The sequence below is a fragment of the Vicia villosa genome, linkage group LG1, assembly GCF_029867415.1.
Source record: "Vicia villosa cultivar HV-30 ecotype Madison, WI linkage group LG1, Vvil1.0, whole genome shotgun sequence".
In the NCBI taxonomy this organism is placed as follows: Eukaryota; Viridiplantae; Streptophyta; class Magnoliopsida; order Fabales; family Fabaceae; genus Vicia; species Vicia villosa.
In genome coordinates, this window is record NC_081180.1 from 107,406,379 (window position 1) to 107,429,472 (window position 23,094).

At 31.5% G+C, this 23,094-nt stretch overlaps 2 protein-coding genes across 2 annotated transcripts; both read right to left on the bottom strand.

Moving 5' to 3' along the window:
• Positions 1 to 11,079: 11,079 nt before the first annotated feature.
• LOC131614029 (non-seed lectin-like) lies at positions 11,080 to 12,042 on the bottom strand. Its single transcript, XM_058885662.1, has one exon. The coding sequence runs from the start codon at positions 12,024 to 12,026 to the stop codon at positions 11,229 to 11,231; it is 798 nt and encodes a 265-aa protein (XP_058741645.1). The 5' UTR covers positions 12,027 to 12,042; the 3' UTR covers positions 11,080 to 11,228.
• Positions 12,043 to 22,161: 10,119 nt separating this feature from the next.
• Positions 22,162 to 22,969, bottom strand: LOC131614037 (non-seed lectin-like). Its single transcript, XM_058885668.1, has one exon. It carries the CDS (start codon positions 22,957 to 22,959, stop codon positions 22,162 to 22,164), a length of 798 nt encoding a protein of 265 aa, XP_058741651.1. The 5' UTR covers positions 22,960 to 22,969.
• Positions 22,970 to 23,094: the final 125 nt, after the last annotated feature.

Sequence of the window (23,094 nt, forward strand, 5' to 3'; positions counted from 1 at the left end):
AGACCTTAAATATGGCATTCAGAAAGATTGTAATGGATTGTTTGATCTGATTTACAGATATTAAAGATGACAAGAGTTTGATGTCAGAGTTGATAATAGGTCTATATTACTATAACATTTATCAGAAAGAAAGAAAGAAAATGCATACAATACACATAGTCTACCCCGGTGGACTATTTTTTTCAATGATATTGGTATTAGTGTCCCTGCAAAATTTAACATTGTTCTACTAATTTTACATATAATTGGTGATGGCGTACGTTTGACCTATTTCCCATAATCCTGTTGTATTGATGTCATTTAAATTGACGTGTATGGTACTTAAATTGACCTGTTAGCGATCAAAATCCACTTCTATTTGACTAATTTTGAAACTCTTGTTTTTCAAACTCGACTATTTTTATTCAATTACCTTTAATTTGACATCTTATTATTTCTTACTAATAAATTAAATGTTTTAAATTGGAAATAAGATATTTTTAGTGGCAAACTTATATACATCACAACATGAGAAAATAAAAACTAAAAAAAATGTTGACGTCACTATGGAAGGCTTAGAGACCAAAACATGTCAGTTTATGATAACAAAAATCATGATACATTCTATCTTCTTAAGGAAAACAAACTAGTTAAATGTTGTTAGGAAAATCTTCAAGTCACTGTTCACTATAACAAATAACGTTTTCATGAAGAAGTTTCTACGTTATCCATAAAAAAATAGAGGTTTTATTCCAAGGCGCACCATATATATATATATATATATATATATATATATATATATATATATATATATATATATATATATAAACAACTTGTTACCTCTCTGTTTTTATAAAACCCGGAGTAATATACCATTCATGACATGTTTCAAGTCTCAGCTAATACACTTTATGTTTTTATTTGTTTACAACTTTAAATTAAATGATTTAAGTCTTCGGTTTCTTTGATAAATCGAGGGATAAAATAATCAGATTTTACTATAGAAAAGCTCGTTGAACAGATTTTACCCTAATATTATCTTTATCTTTTTTTTTGAAAAAAAAGGAATAATATATAAGGGAGAACTAAGGGTTATCCAACCTGTTTACAAAAGAGGGCAAGCTCAACAAAAGAGATTACGCATCAATTTCAATTACGACAAAAAAACAAAGGCTCTTTGCTAAATTCGTAAAAGGAACAATTGGATTGAGTAATATCCCTACAAAAAGTCCATCTCCAAACTGAAGTTTTGATCCTCCAAAGCAAATCATCCAAGCTCCACTTCTCCTCCCTAAAACACACCCCATTCCTAGCCAACCAAATGGACCAAGTCGTAGCAAGCCAAATTAAATCCACTTTTTTTTCCTCTAACTTTATAGATTTACAAAATGAGCGCCAATCCATAAAACTTGAATAACACTCATTAACCTCTATCCCCCTTTTTCCTATCCAAAAAGCTATACCCCTCCATATATTCTTAACCAAATTACAAGCAACAAAAGAATGATCCCTTGTTTCCGGTTCCATGCCACAAAAAGCACATTTTAAATGAGCTAAAGGGATCGGGATACATCTCTTCAACAAAAGATCTTTGGTTGGAAGCCGAATCTCCAAAAGTCTCCATCCAAAAGCTTTAATCTTAAACGGCACGCCCGCTTTCCCCACAATTCGAAAAGCCTCCTCAAATCTACAAGGGGGACCAAAAGGAATACGAAGATTAGCGTAACCATTATAACAAGATGCCACTGAAAAATCTTCACCCCCATTAGCACTCCACCTAACCACGTCGTGACCATCACCCCACCCCTCATAAGCCTCCAACAAAACACGCAAACTCTCCCTCTCCTCCCCCACCACCGAACCAACCTCAACCACCTCCGAAACCCCCAAATCACCCCACACCCACTCACCATTCACCCATCCATCCATCCCCGCCACCGACACCCCTTTAAGTCGGGAAGCCTCAAAAGCCGCACTAAACTCATCTCTCAAAATCAAACAAGTCAACCACTTTGATTTCCAAAAAAGCGTATTAAAACCATTTTTCGGACCAAAACAACAAGAAGAAAGAAATGGATCATAGTAAGGACTTCTCCCTATCTTCACTAAGTCTTTCCACCACAAAGAAACCCCCTTGTTACCAACACGATCTTCATTACCCCACATAACCTTAGTTGCTAAATCTCCATACCGAGCCTTTAATATATGGTACCAAAGAGAATCCGAACCTTGTAAAACTTTATTTGTAGCCGCCCCACTGTCAAATGCATTATTTTTTTACGATGGATAGCAAAACTCAAAATAATGTTCTTCTATCTTGAACAAAATATTTTTCCAGCTTTTGCAGTACATCTGCAACAATGGTGTTGTTGTTGTAGTAGTTATTGTTTAAGGTTTTGATAAGTATAATTTATTCCTAAAAGTCTTTACTTAAAAGTTGTTAGGAAACTCCTAAACCCTGTATTAGTTCTCACACATGATAAGTATTAACTACTAAAAAAAATGTAATTTATGGGTGAAAATGGAATATAAATTCCTCACTAATTGGGAGAGATTTTGTGAAGAAAAACTATATACTTGATAAAATTAAGAAAGCTATTTGAGACAAAATTATTCAGTCACCAAAAATCTATAATAAAGTCGCTCAGAGATTTGAGTTGAATTTTATTCTTTCTAATCTTTCTATAAAAAAATATTTCTAAAACATGCTAGATATATTAGTATTCTATGAGTGAATTATTCAAACTCTTACTTTTTTTTAATGTAAAAAAGTGAATCTAAATTATTTTTCTTACATTGTAGATTAAAATTTTTATTAAAATTATACTTAATATTTTTCACAAAATTGGTATCGAAAATCCTTAAACCTCCATCGATTCACGAATATTAAGGTTCCACCAGTAACTCAAAGAAAGAACAAGAGTGCCAACGATTTTTCTAAGAAATTACTTTCAAGAAGTGAAAATTATGTCACAAATTTTCTTGACAAATAAACTTATTTTGGATCTTTCATGTAACCGCCACCACTAAATGTCAAACCAAATACTTACTAGCCCTTCCCTTAAAATTACCGCCAAGGTAGCTAAAACTCTCAAAGAGGAAATTAAAATCAACGACTTTCACCGATTCATACTCAAGCCACCTAAAATATTTATATCAAGGACCAACCGCTAATTAGCATTTAAAAAAATGGAATATTTAGCTCTTGGAATGGAAATGGTCATTTTTGCGGGAAAATTACTCACTCCAATTACTCTTTTTACGAATTTAGCAAGGAACAATTGTTTTTTCACTCATAATTGTAATTGGTAAGTAATCTTCTTTTTTGTCGAGATTTCACGTTTTCCATTGTAATAGGGTTGGAGAAACCTTAGTTCTCCCATATATATATATATATATATATATATATATATATATATATATATATATATATATATTACTTATGAAAAAAAAGCATTTAAAAAATGGTGGCTACTAGACTTCAAATGGTCTTAGCGTAACACACAAGATGTCCCATAAGTGACCAACAAAACTCGATGTTTAAACTCTTTATAATAGCCTCTAGCATATCTCCTCATTTTTAGACTCTTTATAACTCGAGAGATGCATTCTTTCATCGAAATTCTAGTCTTGATATTACAGAGATAACAATTCCTTTCACAAGCTACGCATATCTTCGAGTTCCAACTCGAACTTGCGATTCACAACGCTTCACGCATCGACTACATCCGACAATCACTTATACGTGTCCAACATAAAATCCACTGCAACTTCATTACTCTATCACTTTCCAAACATCGGCATCTCTCGCAAAGGTTACTCACACTAACAACTTCACAATCCTCAACTGTGTTGAACATCGCAGCTCACTAAATGCTGCTTTCCAAAATCATTCTTAACTTCACGTCACCTTCGAATCCGGGTAATATCCAAAACTCTCAACAACACTTGCATCGTCACTTATCGACAACATACCGGACTTTCTCTTACAACAGAAACCTCTCCGAGAAGCAAGGCTTCTCCCCCACTTATCATCAAACTACTCCCTGCAACAAAACAAGTAAGTGCCAACAGTGTTTCACACACATGTCGCGTACTACAGGATAAAACACTGACAACATTCAACTATCGTACATACTCAACAGACTAGACAGCTTGGCCGGACGGACCGACCTGCTCTGATACCACTAATGTAACACCCCATTTCTACCGGCAATTATAATGCGAAAAATATCAGAGTATTTAAAAATTTCTCGACAAACAAATGAGGCGTCACATATTCACTTCAACAATAAATCACTTCATCGCATTTAGCGGATACATAGCACTTTCTAAAACAGAATAACTTTTATTAATAAAACAGCGGAGTCATGATTCTCAATTTCCGACTCAAGTAACATCTTAATCACATAAACAACATCATATTAATAAAGCAACTTCACTTAACATATCATTCTAATAAACCAGGATGGTCACAATAAACAACAACATCATAAATATTATAAATCGTCCCCCCGAGTGCTACGTATCAGAGCGACAACCGACTCGATTAACGGCAGCTAAATCTTCATACTCGAACACCTGCACGTTACCAATATAAAGGCAACGGCGAACAAGAGAAAAGGGTGAGATATCAAATCATATAAGTGAGCGCATGATAAATTGTATATTAGGATCCAGGAATATATAGTTATCACATCGCGAGTACTAATATTGCGATACACTTCATGCTTTCACTAATTCACAAATCTCACAACAAGTCACAACACTTCGTATTCATATCAATTATATATATATATATATACTTCATTTACTTTGCAAGCCAAGTCACAATTCAATATAAGTATAAATCACAATTCTAATCCTAAAACATCACCGCATATAAGTCATACATCTAGTCACAAAAACATCACATATAAGTCACCCAGACATATTCAGTTAATTGCACTCACAGGTATTGGTATCATCATACTATTCATAAAATCATCAATTCACATTTTCACATACTTCCATCATTTAACAAGTCACCAAATCCAATCAAAATATATTCACAAAACGTCACAACTATGAATCACATAAGACACATGGGACATGACTCATGTATATGCATGTGGTACCAATCGGAGCTTCAGCCCCCGTCACCAATTGCCATTTGGGCCGTCATGTTTGCCATAATTTTCAGGCCGTCATGTTTGCCATAGTTTTTAGGCCGTCACAGAGTATGCATATGGAATGTGACTCGACAAACAAGACAACACAGCATACTCATCACAATCACATATAGTCACGAGGCATAAGCCTATATCACAATCACATTACCATTTATTCGAGGTAATTCCCGTCACCATAATATTTCATCTTCACTTAGTCACAAAATTTATCGTCACAAATATATACAATATCACGTATTACCAATCATCACAAACATCGTCATGATTCGACACATCACGACAAACATATAAGTTCACATATTAACGAAATCATTACAACAAATAGACACATTAAGTCGAGTCAAATTAGTCTTATAATCCTCCATAGGATAGTCTTTAAATTAACTCGCTAATCCATCATCAATTAACCAAAATTATTCACCTAAAAAAATCTCTAATTAATCGGGTTTATCCTGCGTCACTACTGGTTATCTAATTTCCGGTTAAATCCTTAATATTCACAACTTTACGAATTTCCGGGTTATACTCCCAAGTCACTAAAAACACAACTCTATCGGTTAATTCGGATACAATTCTATTCTTTACCGGTTATTTGATTCGTTCGGGTAAATTCTCAAGATACCGCTATTTACCGACAAACCGAATAATTAATCTAAGTCTAAGCATTTTCTAATTAAATAGGCTTATTTAAAATTAATTCAACTATTAATTTAATCGATCGATTAATATCACAATTTTGACAAAAGAACTCCACCATATTAATGTACTAATTAAACTTAGCTACCACGTAAATTTTCATCAAATTCCGGACAACTAATTATACTGCTTAATTCGGCTATTTCGATCAAACGGGACTATTTGAAATATATTGGTTTCTATAATTCCTACTGTTTCTAATATATGTCATTCTAAAACCATGCTTCATTTCCTAACATGCAGTGCTACTGTAATGCAATAAATCTATTTATCATATATATACATCCCACTAAGTAAAACAAAATAATGTAGTTACTGCACATACGAGGATTGCATCGAAAGTAATGGGATTCCGCCTGTCAAAATGAACTAAAGACACCCGACATAGTGTCTTTCATATTTTCTTTCGTATATCATTTTTTTCCAGGCTCTCGTTAATAGCACAACATATACATTTTCAATAGCGTACAAACATGAACACAAACAACAACAATCATTAACATCATGCATTATATTTCTATTTCATGGAACAGTAATTTTCAACAATCAGCAATGCACACATTCAATACAGCAAAGCAAAAACCTAAATCCCCAATCCCTAACATACAATTTCTCATAACACCCCATTATAGGAAGAGAACCCCACCCTTACCTCTTTGGATTGAAGAAAACTCTACCAATCTTGGCTCTTGGTATGGGATTTCTCTAAACTTGGTTCTCCTCTTCAACACCTAGCCTCCTTCTTCATAAAAATAGTTTCTATTTTATGATATCTCTACACTTCCCTTAAACCCTTACTAACACTAAAAATCTATCCTTAATATAACATTGGGCCTAAGGGTAAAACCACATTATTATTCTTCACTTAGTAAAAATAGGCCCAATAAGCTCACTAACTCAAATTTAATTAAATTACTAATTCTAACGATATTTTATCGGTATAATAAATTAATCATCACAATAAAATTATCGACCGATAATAATAATAATAATAATAATAATAATAATAATATAATACTATTTAATTAATCAAATAATCGAATAATCAAATAATCAAATAATCGAGGCGTTACACAAGGTATTCCACACATGAAAATTACAACATATAGAGGAATTGTTAACAGACCTAATTTTATATTACAATAAGTCTATATTATGAAAAATATGAATTGAATCATTTCACAAGCAAATGACTGTATAAAAAGCCAATAAGTATAGAAACTGTTTATATGTATTTTAAAGAAACTGTTTATATGTATTTTAAAGTTTATACAAATACAACTGATTGAAATCATTCTTTCCATGCTTTATATTTTGTGTCACGTTAATTTCTATCAAACTTTCCAGATGAGTTTCCCGGATTTATTTGATGTACCAACAAATAAACTGTGCACTGTTCATGATTCTTTTTACAGGTCAAATGGCAACATATGTTGGTTGCACTCTGGTTTTATGGGAACAGCAGATGTCGCTATTTTTATAAACTCCAGCACTGGCCTCAAGACGCAATGGGAGCTGTTACGCTCACTGCTGGGATCGGCCAGCGCTCACAGCGGCACGGTGGACGCGTTTGAATGGAGTCAGAACAGCAGCGACATTTTTTCGTGGCTAGCGTTTCAGATATGGTATCCAGTTTGAAGACTAGTGTGCCCGAGCATTTTCAATATTTCATCAGAGAATTTTAAAAATGGAATGAGAAAAAAATATTTTCAAATACAAACTATTTATAAAGAATTAGTTTAGTTAAATTGTGTGAATTATACGAGTGGGGGAATAATTGCTGGAGTATTGTAAAATTTCTTTATAATAAAGATGATATTTTATATTACTATAAGTCTATATTCAGAAAAATATCAGTTGAATCATTTAACAAGAAAACTTCTTATTTTGTGATGTTATATTTTACTATTTGGAATCTTTCTCTCACCACTTTTGCCTTTTTGATGCTACGAAAAGTTTATGCTGTAACTTTTTTAGTTTACGCTCAATCTTGTTTTTAATGTCTGATTATTTTTTGTTTATTTTCTTGCATCGGCCGCTACAAAAATGAAAAAATAACTTTTATTATATCTTGGTTTATGCTGTATAATCTGTTTAATTTTAGCTCTAATTAGATCTTGTTTTAATGCGTGATTATTTCTTCTTTGTTTTCTTGCATCGGCGGCTACCAAAATTATAAAATAATGTCTATTAGCATACTAATGTTTTTATCTTTAGAAACGGAATTTTGGTTGTTTTTTATTTACTTAATTAACATTAGTTTGATAATTTAGATGTCTTTTTGATTTAAAAAATCAACAGATATATTCATGGCCTTGTGTCCAACCATTTCAATACGGATAGAAAAAACTTAGTAGAAAAATTTTCGAGAGGCTTACTATACCAAATAACTTTTAATATTTCTTTGAAGAATTTTAAAATGGAATGAAAAAAAGTGAAAAATTTAAAATATAACTATTCATCCATGTAGTTTGTTGGTTAAATTGTGTGAATTGTAGAAGTGGGACGATAATTGTTTGACTATGGGTTAAAATTTCACTATCATAAACATGATAATTTTATATTACTATAAATCTATATTATGAAAAATATGAATTGAATCATTTCACATGCAAATGAATGTATAAAAAGCCAATAAGTATAGAAACTGTTTATATGTATTTTATAGTATATACAAATACAACTGATCAAAATCATTCTTTCCATGCTTTATATGTTTTGCGTCACGTTAATTTCTTATTTTGTGATGTGATTGGAATTACTTTGACTCATTATATTATATTGTACAATATAGGATCATTTTGTCACCACTTTTGTCTTTTTGGTGGTACGATAATGTCTTTTTAGTTTATGCTCCAATTAGATCTTCTTTTTAATGTGTGATTTTCTTGTTTCTTTTCTTGCATCGGCGGCTACCAAAATTACATAATTAACGTCTATTATGAAATTGTGTACTTCATTTGAAATTTCTTGTGAAAAGAAAGGAACCACCAATGAAACAAAAATATAAACGTTTCAATTTTCATGTTACATCTGAAGTTCATGTTGATGAGGGATGACATCATGGCACTACTACCATGGCCTATTATAAACTAAAACTACAACTAATTTACATCATTGTTTTTTCCATTTTGAATAAGTGGATCATTTGTCTCTTGTACTGGCCCGACGTCATCAATTAATCTTTCATCGGCTAAACCACGTATTTGTTCAAGTTCTTTCATAGGCACAACTAGTGACATTTTATCAGATTGATATGGCATTTCATGCTCGGTGTTATCTAACTTGTCATAACCCCTTAGTTTTGTGGTGATTGCAGCACACCATCCACACATGTTTCTACAAATATCTTCTAGATATGCGACATAATACACTTATTTTGCTTCTTGTGCAAGAATGAACGGGTCATATTGACGATATCGTTTATTCATCTTAAAGTCAACGATATTGTACTCTTTATTAACTATGTACCGGTTACCTATCATAACGGTTATCTTAAACAATCGTTGTCATAAATGTAGGGTCATGGGTTCGATACCCAGCTGCAACCAAAATCTAAACGCTTTTAAAAATTACGTTTCACGACGGGTATATATCAGAACCGTTATGGTATATATAAGTGTTTACTGTAAAACATGAGATTGCTTATTTTTTCCTTGCTTCTCATTAATCATAAACAACAATTCAAATAGATTTTTAAATGATCCAATGTTTTTTGCAAAACAACTTAAAGGATCCAATGTTTTTTGAATTTCATGCATATTATAATTCATGATTTCCTTATTAACCCATAGAATTTGATTCAATCACAAATTCTTCAAAGTAATGTTGATGAATGAATGTCTACCGAGTCTTTCACACAAAATTTGATTTTCTTTACTTTTCTAGTTTATTTTTCAAACAACAAGATTTGTGTGAAAGACTCAAACTAACATCCAATTATCAATATTATTTTGAAGAATATATGACATTGAATCAAATTCTATTGGCTAAAGAGAAAATTATTATTTACAAGATAATTGCAATTAAAAAAAACAACATTGGATTGTCAAAATAAGTTTCAAGAATAATTTGATAACTAACCTTTCTTGTAAGCTATGAAGAGTTGAAAACATGTGTTTTCTATGGAAATATTATATGAAAGACTAATATAATATTTTCACATCGAACACGAGTTCACAACTGTCTTAGATCCATGTTCAGTGATAAACATTTCTAGTTGCACCCCAGATAACATACAACATCAACAACATACAAATAAACACCTATAATTCAAAATAAAAATTGTGAGTGAATAACCTTATAAATTATAACTTACAGTTAATTATGAATGAAGAATAAAAACTAGTTATTTTTCCATATTCCTTCTTGATGTTCCTTATATGAAGTAGACACAAGAATCTACACATAGAAGATAAAAAAGAGATAAGAGAGAATCTAGTAAAAACATAAACAAATGTTTGTAGAAACAGAAACAAAAAGAATCTACTCATGGTCTTCCAGATAGTCAAAGTCAAAGTCAGATTCTTGATGTATAGTCTTAAAGGTAGATTTCTTCTTATAAAAATAGATAAACGGAAACATTCAGATCACATTACATCTAAAATGGATAAACGTAAACAGTATAAGGCAGAAAAGAGGAATTTTAAGAAGGAGATTAACAAGTTGATGAAGAAACAAGAAAAGGAAAAGAATCAAAAGTCTGAGGAAGCTTCAAAAGTTCTGAAGTTTGAAGGAGTAGGCACATCAGCTAATGCCTCCAAAGTGGAAGAAGGGAGAGATAAAGAATAAAATTATCTAATGTAGGCACATATGCTGAGGATCCAAAATGTAATTAATTCCTTCTTTGTGAATAAAAGAATTTCCTTCTCTTAGTGTCCGTTGCCATTTACTTCCTTTAACAACACCAAAACATAAAGCATATCAAAAACCCAATAATGAATTTGTAACTACACAAAGTTATTGTCACAAAAAATAAGGTGAAGATTTTAGAAATTTAATTCGTGAAAGAAATTCGTTTCCAAAAATGAATGAAGATGGTGAATATTTAGTTATCATCGTTGCCTCGTTCACTAAGGCACCCTTGTGTGTTATGAACGAAATAAGATGTTTGTTATGTTTATTTTAAGTGAAAAAATTTTCACAACGGTTGCAAGAAACAACTATAATGAAATATGGAACTAATAACCACAGTTGAATGAAACAATCGTGGTTGTTATACATTTAATTCTGAAATAAAAAAAAAATATAATAGAAAAGCATGGTCTTTATTTTATAAGAAATTACACGTAGCTGCTAGTAAGCAGGGTCATTATTTAGAAATATTAGTTAATTATTACAAGCTGCTGGTAAGTAGGCATAGCCTGTAATAATATTATTCATTCATATGTCTGAGACACTGCTTATAGTTGTTTCCAAGTCTGATGCGAATGACCATGAATGAATGTTGTGTGCTACACCAGTTTTTGAAGTAGCAGAAAAACCAATCCTAACAATGTTGGGAAGCACAGTTTTCAAATCAACCGCTTGTGCAATGCTAGTGTATTCTCCATTCTCGTAAGTGACAAGAGCACTCAACTCGTTAGAAGGAGAGTCATATGTTATAGTTACTTTTGTCAATGAATCACTCACCCAATTCCATTTCTCAGTTTTGAGCGAAATTAAAGAGTTGACATCGATTCCAATATGTCTCATATAGGGATCAAAATAATTGGGATAAAGGTCAAACTCTAAACCAACAAATCGATTTATTGCATTTTTACCATCAACTACTCCTAGATATCTACTGTCTGAGTTATTGGGAATCACTGTGTCCAGGGGTGCAATGAAAAAGATCAGTCCATCAGTTGGACAATGTTGTTCCTCCGGGGATTCTACAACGAACGAAAAGGAAGTGTTAAAGCTGGCAACTTGGCCAGTAGTATCGTTCCAAAGGGTCACAGGTGTTTTATATAAGGCACGCCCTGTGGTTGTAGCTGGAGGTTTTCTGTTGGTGAGTGCCACAAAACCACCGTCTATAAAATGGGCGTCCCCTTGAAGGATTAATTCTGGATTACCATTGGTGAGTTTGTTGAAATTGAAGGAAAGTGGTTGAGCTGAGTTTATATTTGTGGCCAACAGGAAAAAGAAAACAAGAGAGAATAGTCTGTGAGTTGGAAGGTTTGTGAGATGAAAAGCCATGGTGAGTAGTGTGAAGTTATGAATGAAGATAATAGGAAGGTTTCTCACACATATATAATGTCATGGTAGGTATTGTCAAGCCCGCCATCCATTATTATAATAAACATGAAAAATATTACTTGAATCATTTAACATGCTTTATATTTTTTGTGCCACGATGCGATTGGAACCCATATATATTATATTGTACATTTAATTTGGATTATTCTTTCACCTCTTCCGTCTTTTTGGTGCTACGATCAGCTCTTACTTTATGCTCTAATATATATATTTTTGTTTATCCTATAATTTAATCTTGTTTCATGTTTGATTGTGTCTAATTTGCTTTATTTGTGTGAGTTTGAAGATGTGGGACTTAAATCATCAATCTATGACACAAGTGTTTGAACTTGTCACTATTGACTAGCTTTTTTTTTAAATAAGCAATATAAGGAGCAAAAGGGATGCTCCAACCTGAAACAAAACGGAAAGCTCCTACCTCTCAAAACACTCAAGAGGTAGAATATTCCAATAGTAATAATTACAAAGGTTCACCTATATTTTTAATATTATATATTAATATATTAAAATTAATATTTAATTATTCAGTGTTTCACTTTAAAAAATTTTCGTATTTTATTAAATTTTGTTATATTGAATATTTGGGTATTATTTAGAGCAATTTAAACTCATATTCTATTTAAAAAGAGGTTATTATCTTTAAAAAACAACATATTGCATAAAAATATATCATACTTAAAGTAATAAATTTATATATATTTTTTTTCAATAGGCAATGGGATTAAAACCGGAGTATAAGGGATACTCCAACCGCTTACAAGAAAGTTACATCTCGAAACAAAAAAGCGGTAAAATATTCCACACGTGGAAATTACAACTATCCGCTAGCTTATAACTATTTAACATCCAATTCCAAGCATAAAAAATTACATCCGACATACATTCGGTAAAACTAAACGAATCATTTTTGAAAATGATAGCGTTTCGCCTTTTCCAAATGCTCCACACCGTTGCTAACCATATTACCGCAACAATCATTCTATTGGCTAGACTCCCCACTTTCTCGAACGCATAGACATAACCCTCAAACTCTTCCAAAGATAAACCGGCAACGGGGCCAATCCACTCAAACACCTTTCTCCAAATACCCGCCACAACACAACAACCTCCTAACAAATGCGGAATATTTTCCTCCTCCGTAGAGCAAAAAGAACAAGCCAAATCAACAATATCCAAAAGAATTCCTCTCCTAAATAATTGGTCCTTAGTAGCTAATCTATTGTGAATGATTCGCCAACCAAAAAGAAGAATTTTAGGAGGAACTTTTACCTTCCAAAGATGATTTGCAGCTTTTACAATGATTGGATTAATGGGTGGTCCGGATAACTTAGCTTTAATCATGTCGTAACACGATTTCACTGTGAAGGCTCCATCCGGATTGAGGCGCCATGCGAAAGAATCTTTACTGTTCTCACTAGGAATGATGTAGTGGATGCTGTCCTGAAGCTCTAGCCAGAGGGAATCATAACTGGTGTTGCTGCCCGGAATCGATGTTGCAGCCACGCTCCAGGACCAGCCAGCTGCTGTCTGGAGGCCCGAGTCTGCTACTGATATGCTCCGATCAGCGGCTGAATCGTACAATTCTGGAAAAGCTTGATTAAGCGGCTGTGCTCCGTCCCAAAGGCTTGACCAAAACGGAACGTCAGTTCCGTTGCCAACTGTTACTGTTACTGCCCCTGCAAAATTATTGTTCAGCAAAGAAATATTAGAGTCAATTAAGAGCATGTCCCTCCACCAAATGGAGTCATTTTTCTCCACCACCGACATATCACCTATGAGGACTTTTCTCTTAATATTCCCGTAACGAGAAATGAGGATATCCCGCCACACCGCCTCTTCATCCACTAGAATCCTCCACTTTCACTTACTCATCAAAGCGACGTTCATGACCTCCACGTTCCTAACACCTAATCCTCCTTCTTCACGCGAATGAGTGAATATTAATGAGTCTACATTTATTAGGTGAATAAAATACATTAAACATTATACTAAAACTCATTATTAACAACTCTTTCACGAAACTCATTTTTCAATCAACTTGCGGCGAACTTCATCGCATGCATTTGGCGTTGCTTCAGGCAATGGTGATTTCGGGTTTCAGCGAAGTTTGATGGGAAATCGCACTTCTCATCACACATTCATTCTCTTTTCTCTTATCGCACGACCTTTCGCTCATTTCTGAAGGACATCGCACAACTCGATGAATGTGGGTAGTAGTGACGACAAGCACAATTAAGAAATCAGACAAAACTTTCAGTGCAGAGTATGGATTCGACCAGAGCTTTTCACGATTCATATTTAGCATTTGAGCCAAATTTTTGATAGAGGTTTTTTTGATTTAAAATTGACTTTTAGTTTAGTTTAGAATTTGATTTACGTTTTCTATTCAAAATTGGTTGCATTTTGGAATTCTTGCATTTTGACGGTTTCACTAAATTACGGGCTCTACTACAGTTTGACTGTGAATCGATTTTGGTGCAGATTTTGGTTTGAACTAAAATTAGAAGTATACATCATCATAAAGCTAAACCGGAAGAAAAATGAAGATTTTGTCCTCGCCCGCAAGGTGTTCGATGAAATGTCCTGATACTACGAACAACACTATTTTTTTATGGCAGACCTTGTATTGAGAGACAATTTTCGTCTATGATTTTAGTCAAATTTGAACCCTGAACTAGCTAGCTAGTTAGTTTTTTTAGTGGCATGAACTTCCTTGTTAGCACTGCTTCTTCAGTGCTACTGCCGTTGATTTTAAATAAGGATATTTGGATAGTGAGGATGATTAAATATGCTTGAATAAACTGAAAATAAGCCATGGGGCTTGTATTTGTTTTATATGCTGTAATTAATAGTGATATTTAAATATGCTTTGTACCTTATAAGTAGGCACATTGACAAGATAATGGATGGGCGCGTGGATACAATCTAATGAAGAACATGCTTGATATTGTTGATACTTCCATTGTTGAAAGATTCGATGAGGTACTATAATTTAAAATATTTTCGTATTGCATGTACTTATTGAAAAACATATAAATTATTGTCCTACTATATAGTTGTTTAATTTATTATATGCTGAACGATATGTACATGAAATATGATAAGTAAAATAGGATGTAATGTAGCATATGAAATATGGTGAAAATGAAATTAAATTCAATATAATTTGTTCATTCATAAATGGTGTATTTACACCCGATTTTTATTAAAATAGGTGTAATTAACAACGTATTTACACCCGATTTTTATTAAAATAGGGTGTAATTAAGATCGTATTTACACCATATTTTTATTAAAAATGGGTATAACGTAGAACGTATTTACACCTGATTAATATTAAAATTGGGTGTAATTAAGAACGTATTTACACCCATTTATTAAAATAGGGTGTAATTAAGAACGTATTTACACCCGATTTTTTTAAAATATGGTGTAAACTAGAACGTATTTACACCCGTTTTAAACGGGTGTAAATTCGTTAGACATTTCTCACCCGGTGGATATACACCCATTTTTTATTAAAAACAATGGGTGTAAATTTAATAAAAAATGGGTGTAAATTAACATTTTTGTACTAGTGATTGTAAAAGCAGTCAATGTCTTGTGGGAATTAAAAGTTTCGTCTAACATTTCTCATTTTGGGTGGAGGTTTATACTAAACCGATTAATCTCGATAAAAGACCAGTTGATTTATCGTGGAGTAGTGGTGGACACTAGCAGCGTTTTTTATTTGAATATTGAGTATATTGCTCAACTTTTCGGGCGTTGTGTGTTCTTGATTGGTATTTGGAGGAGACCTTAAATATGGCATTCAGAAAGATTGTAATGGATTGTTTGATCTGATTTACAGATATTAAAGATGACAAGAGTTTGATGTCAGAGTTGATAATAGGTCTATATTACTATAACATTTATCAGAAAGAAAGAAAGTGCATACAATACACATAGTCTCAACCGTATGGACTATTTTTTTCAATGATATTGGTATTAGTGTCCCTACAAAATTTAACATTGTTCTACTAATTTTACATATAATTGATGATGGCATATGTTTGACCTATTTCCCATAATCCTGTTGTATTTATGTCATTTAAATTGACGTGTGTGGTACTTAAATTGACCTGTTAGTGATCAAAATCCACTTCTATTTAACAAGTTTTGAAACTCTTGTTTTTCAAACTCGACTATTTTTATTCAATTACCTTTAATTTGACTTCTTATTATTTCTTACTAATAAATTAAATGTTTTAAATTGTAAATAAGATATTTTTAGTGGCAAACTTATATACATCACAACATGAGAAAATCAAAACTAAAAAAAATGTTGACGTCACTATGGAAGGCTTAGAGACCAAAACATGCCAGTTTATGATAACAAAAATCATGATACATTCTCTCTTCTTAAGGAAAACAAACTAGTTAAATGTTGTTAGGAAAATCTTCAAGTCAATATTCACTACATTAAATAACGTTTTCATGAAGAAGTTTCTACGTTATATATATATATAAACAACTTGTTACCTCTGTTTTTATAAAACCCGAGGTGATATACCATTCATGACATGTTTCAAAGTCTCAGCTAATACACTTTATGTTTTTATTTGTTAACAACTATAAATTAAATGATTTAAGTCTTCGGTTTCTTTGATAAACCGAGGGATAAAATAATCGTATTTTTCTATAAAAAAACTCGTTGAACAGATTTTACTCTAATATTATCTTATTTGTAGTCGCCCCACTGTCGAATGCATTATTTTTTTACGATGGATAGCAAGACTCAAAATAATATTCTTCTATTTTGAACAAACTATTTTTCCAGCTTTTGCAATACATCTCAAACAATGGTGTTGTTGTTGTAGTTATTGTTTAAGGTTTTGAAAAGTATAATTTATTCCTAAAATTCGTTACTTAAAAGTTGTTAGGAAACTCCTAAAGCCTGTATTAGTTCTCACACATGATAAGTATTAACTACTAAAAAAAAGTTATTTATGGGTGAATATGGAATATAAATTCCTCACTAATTGGGAGAGATTTTGTGACGAAAAACTGTATACTCGATAAAAATTAACAAAGCTATTTGAGACAAAATTATTCAGTCACCAAAAATCTATAATAAAGTCTCTCAGAGATTTGAGATGAATTTTATTCTTTCTAATCTTTCTATCAAAAAGTTATTTCTAAAACATGCTAGATATATTAGTATTCTATGAGAGAATTATTCAAACTCTTACTTTTTTTTAATGTAAAAAAGTGAAACTAAATTATTTTTCTTACATTGTAGATTAAAATTTTTATTAAAATTATACTTAATATTTTTCACAAAATTGGTATTGAAAATCCTTAAACCTCCATCGATTCACGAATATGAAGGTTCCACAAGTAACTCAAAGAAAGAACAAGAGTGCCAACGATTTTTCTAAGAAAGTACTTTCAAGAAGTGAAAATTATGCCACAAATTTTCTTGACAAATAAACTTATTTTGGATCTTTCATGTAATCGCCACCACTAAATGTCAAACCAAATACTTACTAGCCCTTCCCTTAAAATTACCGCCAAGGTAGCTAAAACTCTCAAATAGGAAATTAAAATCAACGACTTTCACCAATTCATACTCAAGCAACCTAAAATTTTTATACCAAGGACCAACCGCTAATAAGCATTTAAAAAAATGGAATATTAAGCTCTTGGAATGAAAATGGTCTTTTTTGCGGGAATATTGCTCACTCCAATTACTCTTTTTACGAACTTACCAAGGAACAGTTGTTTTTTCTCTCGTAATTGTAATCTTCTTTTTTGTCGAGATTTCACGTTTTCCATTGTAATCGGATTGGAGAACCCTTAGTTTTCCCATATATATATATATATATATATATATATATATATATATATATATATATATATATATATATATATATATATATATATATTGCTTATGAAAAAAAGCATTTAAAAAAATGGTGGCTATGTTGAAAGTATTTTGGAGTACTTTTAGTTTATCGTTTCCACAGGGATTGGTGCGGTATCACCGCCGTTCTATAGTTTATGTTGTTTTGAGTTAAAGTTACTTTGGATTTAGTTTTTCGGAATGTTTGTCGAATATTTTCATTCATTCTTGGAATTACTGTTTAGCTTTCTATGTTAAGAGAGTTATGTAATTTTTATACTTGGAATATCTTACCGCTCATTTTCTTCGAGTAGTAAGGGCTTTCCGTTTTATTTGTTTGGGTGTATCCATTATACCCCCTTGGTTAATATCATTGCTTATTTAAAAAAAGAATTAGTTTAGTTAAATTGTGTGAATTATACGATTGGGGAATAATTGCTGGAGTATTGTAAAATTTCTTTATAATAAAGATGATATTTTATATTACTATAAGTCTATATTCAGAAAAATATCAGTTGAATCATTTAACAAGAAAATTTCTTATTTTGTGATGTTATATTTTACTATTTGGGATCTTTCTCTCACCACCTTTGCCTTTTTGATGCTACGAAAAGTTTATGCGGTCACTTTTTTTAGTTTAAGCTCAATCTTGTTTTTAATGTGTGATTATTTTTTGTTTATTTTCTTGCATCGGCCGCTACAAAAATGAAAAAAATAACGTTTATTATATCTTGGTTTATCTATTAGCATACTAATGATTTTATCTTTAGAAACGGAATTTTGGTTGTTTTTTATTTACTTAATTAACATTAGTTTGATAATTTAGATGTATTTTTGAATAAAAAAATCAACGGGATATATTTATGGCCTTGTGTCCAACCATTTTAAAAGTCAAAGTCAAAGATTAAATTGAGCTTTATTAAAATTTTAAAGAATTACATTTATCATGATAAAAATTTAATGATTTAAATCCGACTTAAAGAGCTTCTTATTAGGCGTAATAATTATCATTTTAAATTTTTTTCAATTTTTCATATTAGTCTCATATTGAATTGCAATTTTTCAATTTTTTTAACTTTTTCTTCTAGGCATAATATATATGGATCGAAAAAACGTAGTAGAAAATTTTTCGAGAGGCTTACAATATATACCAGATAACTTTTAATATTTCTTTGAAGAATTTTAAAATGGAATGAAAAAAAAATGAAAATTCTCAAATATAACTATTCATCATGTAATTTTTTGGTTAAATTGTGTGAATTGTACCAGTTACCTATCATAACGGTTATCTTAAACAATCGTTGTCATAAATGTAGGGTCATGGGTTCGATACCCAGCAGCAACCAAAATCTAAACGCTTTTAAAAATTACATAAACATGAGATTGCTTATTTTTTCCTTGCCTCTCATTAATCATATACAACAATTCAAATAGATTTTTTAGATAATAATCTGAAAAATTAAATTAGTCTTGAAAAACAACTTAAACGATCCAATGTTTTTTGATTTTCATGCATATTGTAATTCATGATTTCCTTATTAACCCATAGAATTTGATTCAATCTCAAATTCTTCAAAGTAATGTTGATGAATGAATGTCTACCGAGTCTTTCACATAAAATTTGATTTTCTTTACTTTTCTAGTTTATTTTTTAAACCACAAGATTTGTGTGAAAGACTCAAACTAACATCCAATTATCAATATTGTTTTGAAGAATATATGACATTGAATCAAATTCTATTGGCTAAAGAGAAAATTATTATTTACAAGATAATTGCAATTAAAAAAAAACATTGGATTGTCAAAAAAAGTTTCAAGAATAATTTAATTTTTTTTTATTAACTTAAAAAAATATTTAAATGAATGCACATTCAATGAGTGGTTAGTGAAACAAGCAATCACTTATGATATAACAAATTCACTAATAAAAACATCAAATAATTCAGATAGATTGGGAGAACTTGATAACTAACCTTTCATGTAAGCTATGAAGAGTTGAAAAGATGTGTTTTTTATGGAAATATTATATGAGAGACTAATATAATATTTTCACATCGAACACGAGTTCACAACTGTCTTAGATCCATGTTCAATGATAAATATTTCTAGTTGCACCACTGATAACATACAACATCAACAACATACAAATAAACACCTATAACTCAAAATAAAAATTGTGAGTGAATAACCTTATAAATTATAACTTACAGTTAATTATGAATGAAGAATAAAAACTACTTGTTATTTTTTCCATATTCCTTCTTGATGTTCCTTATATGAAGTAGACACAAGAATCTACACATAGAAGATAAAAAAAGAGATAAGAGAGAATCTAGTAAAAACATAAACAAATGTTTGGAGAAACAGAAACAAAAAGAATCTACTCTTGATCTTCCAGATAGTCAAAGTCAAAGTCAGATTCTTGATGTATAGTCTTAAAGGTAGATTTCTTCTTATAAAAATAGATAAACATAAACATTCAGATCACATTACATCTAAAATGGATAAACGTAAACAGTATAAGGCAGAAAAGAGGTATTTTAAGAAGGAGATTACCAAGTTGATGAAGAAACAAGCAAAGGAAGAGAATCAAAAGTCTGAGGAAGCTTCAAAAGTTCTGAAGTTTGAAGGAGTAGGCACATCTGCTAATGCCTCCATAATGGAAGAAGAGAGAGATAAAGAAAAAAAATTCTAATGTAGGCACATATGCTGAGGATCCAAAATGTAATTAATTCCTTTTTAGTGAATAAAAGAATTTCCTTCTCTTAGTGTCTGTTGCCATTTACTTCCTTTAACAACGCCAAAACATAAAGCATATCAAAAACCCAATAATGAATTTGTAACTACAAAAAGTTATTGTCACAAAAAATAAGGTGAAGATTTTAGAAATTTAATTCGTGAAAGAAATTCGTTTCCAAAAATGAATGAAGATGGTGAATATTTAGTTATCATCGTTGCCTCGTTCACTAGGGCACCCTTGTGTGTTATGAACGAAATAGGATGTTTGTTATGTTTATTTTAAGTGAAAAAAAAATTCACAACGGTTGCAAGAAACAACTGTAATAAAATATGGAACTAATAACCACAGGTGAATGAAACAATCGTGGTTGTTATATATTTAATTTTTAAATAACAAAAAATTTTAAGAGTCGTGCGCTTATTTTTATTGAAAAAATTTAAAAAGGTTGATGCTGGGATTCTATGTTTGTCACTCAATTTCTATTATCATAGTTAGATTTAAAAAACGTGATGAAATGTTTCTTCATAAAATAAAAAAAAAATAATGCGCGTAAAAAATAAAATATTACTATGTTATATAAATGGTTGTGGTAATACATCTTCACCGTAGGTATGTTTTCTAGTAATATCAACTGCCAACATGACTCCGGTTCTCTAGAACATCAAAGGCCACAACGAATAACAACATTAAATAAACGAAAAATCATTATACAAATGATTTTTATCATTTAATTTTAGAAGACAAAATGAAAAAGTTTTTATTTCAACATCTATATGAGAAAGATAAGTCATTATTGAAAGTGGTCTTATACATTTCATTTTTTTTTTAAAAGCAAGAGATATATTAGATCAAAAGGGTTCGAGATTACATCTCACAAAAGGGCCGAAAAAGAAAATTACAAACCGATTGGAACCTAGCATAAGTAAAACAATGGGTTATTGCTAAACTCATAAAAGTTATAATTGGAATGAGTAATTTTACCTATGAACGACCATCTCCATACGAGCGCTTTACAACTCCAAACCACATCCCTCGAATTCCAGGTACCCTCGTTAAAGACAATGTCGTTCCTTCGTAACCAAAGATTCCACAATGTAGCTAACCAAACCGTACCTGTCTTATACACTTCATGTATATGTAATTATTTATTAATATGAAAATTAATAATAAATATGTGGTAAACACTATTTATTTTATAATTTCAAGCTACTATTAATTCGCATAGTTCAAGCATTGTATTTATTTAAAAAGAAATATATTAAGACAAAACAAAAATGTAGTTGAAATATAGCAAGAAAATTTAACTGAAACATAGTAGAAAAGCATGGTCTTTATTTTATAAGAAATTACACGTAGCTGCTAGTAAACAGGGTCATTATTTAGAAATATTAGTTAATTATTACAAGCTGCTGGTAAGTAAGCATAGCCTGTACTGTAATAATATTATTCATTCATATGTCTGAGACACTGCTCATAGTTGTTTCCAAGTCTGATGCGAATGACCATGAATGAATGTTGTGTGCTACACCAGTTTTTGAAGTAGCAGAAAAACCAATCCTAACAATGTTGGGAAGCACAGTTTTCAAATCAACCGCTTGTGCAATGCTAGTGTATTCTCCATTCTCGTAAGTGACAAGAGCACTCAACTCGTTAGAAGGAGAGTCATATGTTATAGTTACTTTTGTCAATGAATCACTCACCCAATTCCATTTCTCAGTTTTGAGCGAAATTAAAGAGTTGACATCGATTCCAATATGTCTCATATAGGGATCAAAATAATTGGGATAAAGGTCAAACTCTAAACCAACAAATCGATTTATTGCATTTTTACCATCAACTACTCCTAGATATCTACTGTCTGAGTTATTGGGAATCACGGTGTCCAGGGGTGCAATGAAAAAGATCAGTCCATCAGTTGGACAATGTTGTTCCTCCGGGGATTCTACAACGAACGAAAAGGAAGTGTTAAAGCTGGCAACTTGGCCAGTAGTATCGTTCCAAAGGGTCACAGGTGTTTTATATAAGGCACGTCCTGTGGTTGTAGCTGGAGGTGTTCTGTTGGTGAGTGCCACAAAACCACCGTCTACAAAATGGGCGTCCCCTTGAATGATTAATTCTGGATTACCATTGGTGAGTTTGTTGAAATTGAAGGAAAGTGGTTGAGCTGAGTTTATATTTGTGGCCAACAGGAAAAAGAAAACAAGAGAGAATAGTCTGTGAGTTGGAAGGTTTGTGAGATGAAAAGCCATGGTGAGTAGTGTGAAGTTATGAATGAAGATAATAGGAAGGTTTCTCACACATATATAATGTCATGGTAGGTATTGTCAAGCCCGCCATCCATTATTATAATAAACATGAAAAATATTACTTGAATCATTTAACAT

Excerpts from the sequence above, each read along its gene's own strand:
- LOC131614029 (XM_058885662.1), bottom strand. The coding sequence starts at position 12,026 with ATGGCTTTTCATCTCACAAACCTTCCAACTCACAGACTATTCTCTCTT.
- LOC131614037 (XM_058885668.1), bottom strand. The coding sequence starts at position 22,959 with ATGGCTTTTCATCTCACAAACCTTCCAACTCACAGACTATTCTCTCTT.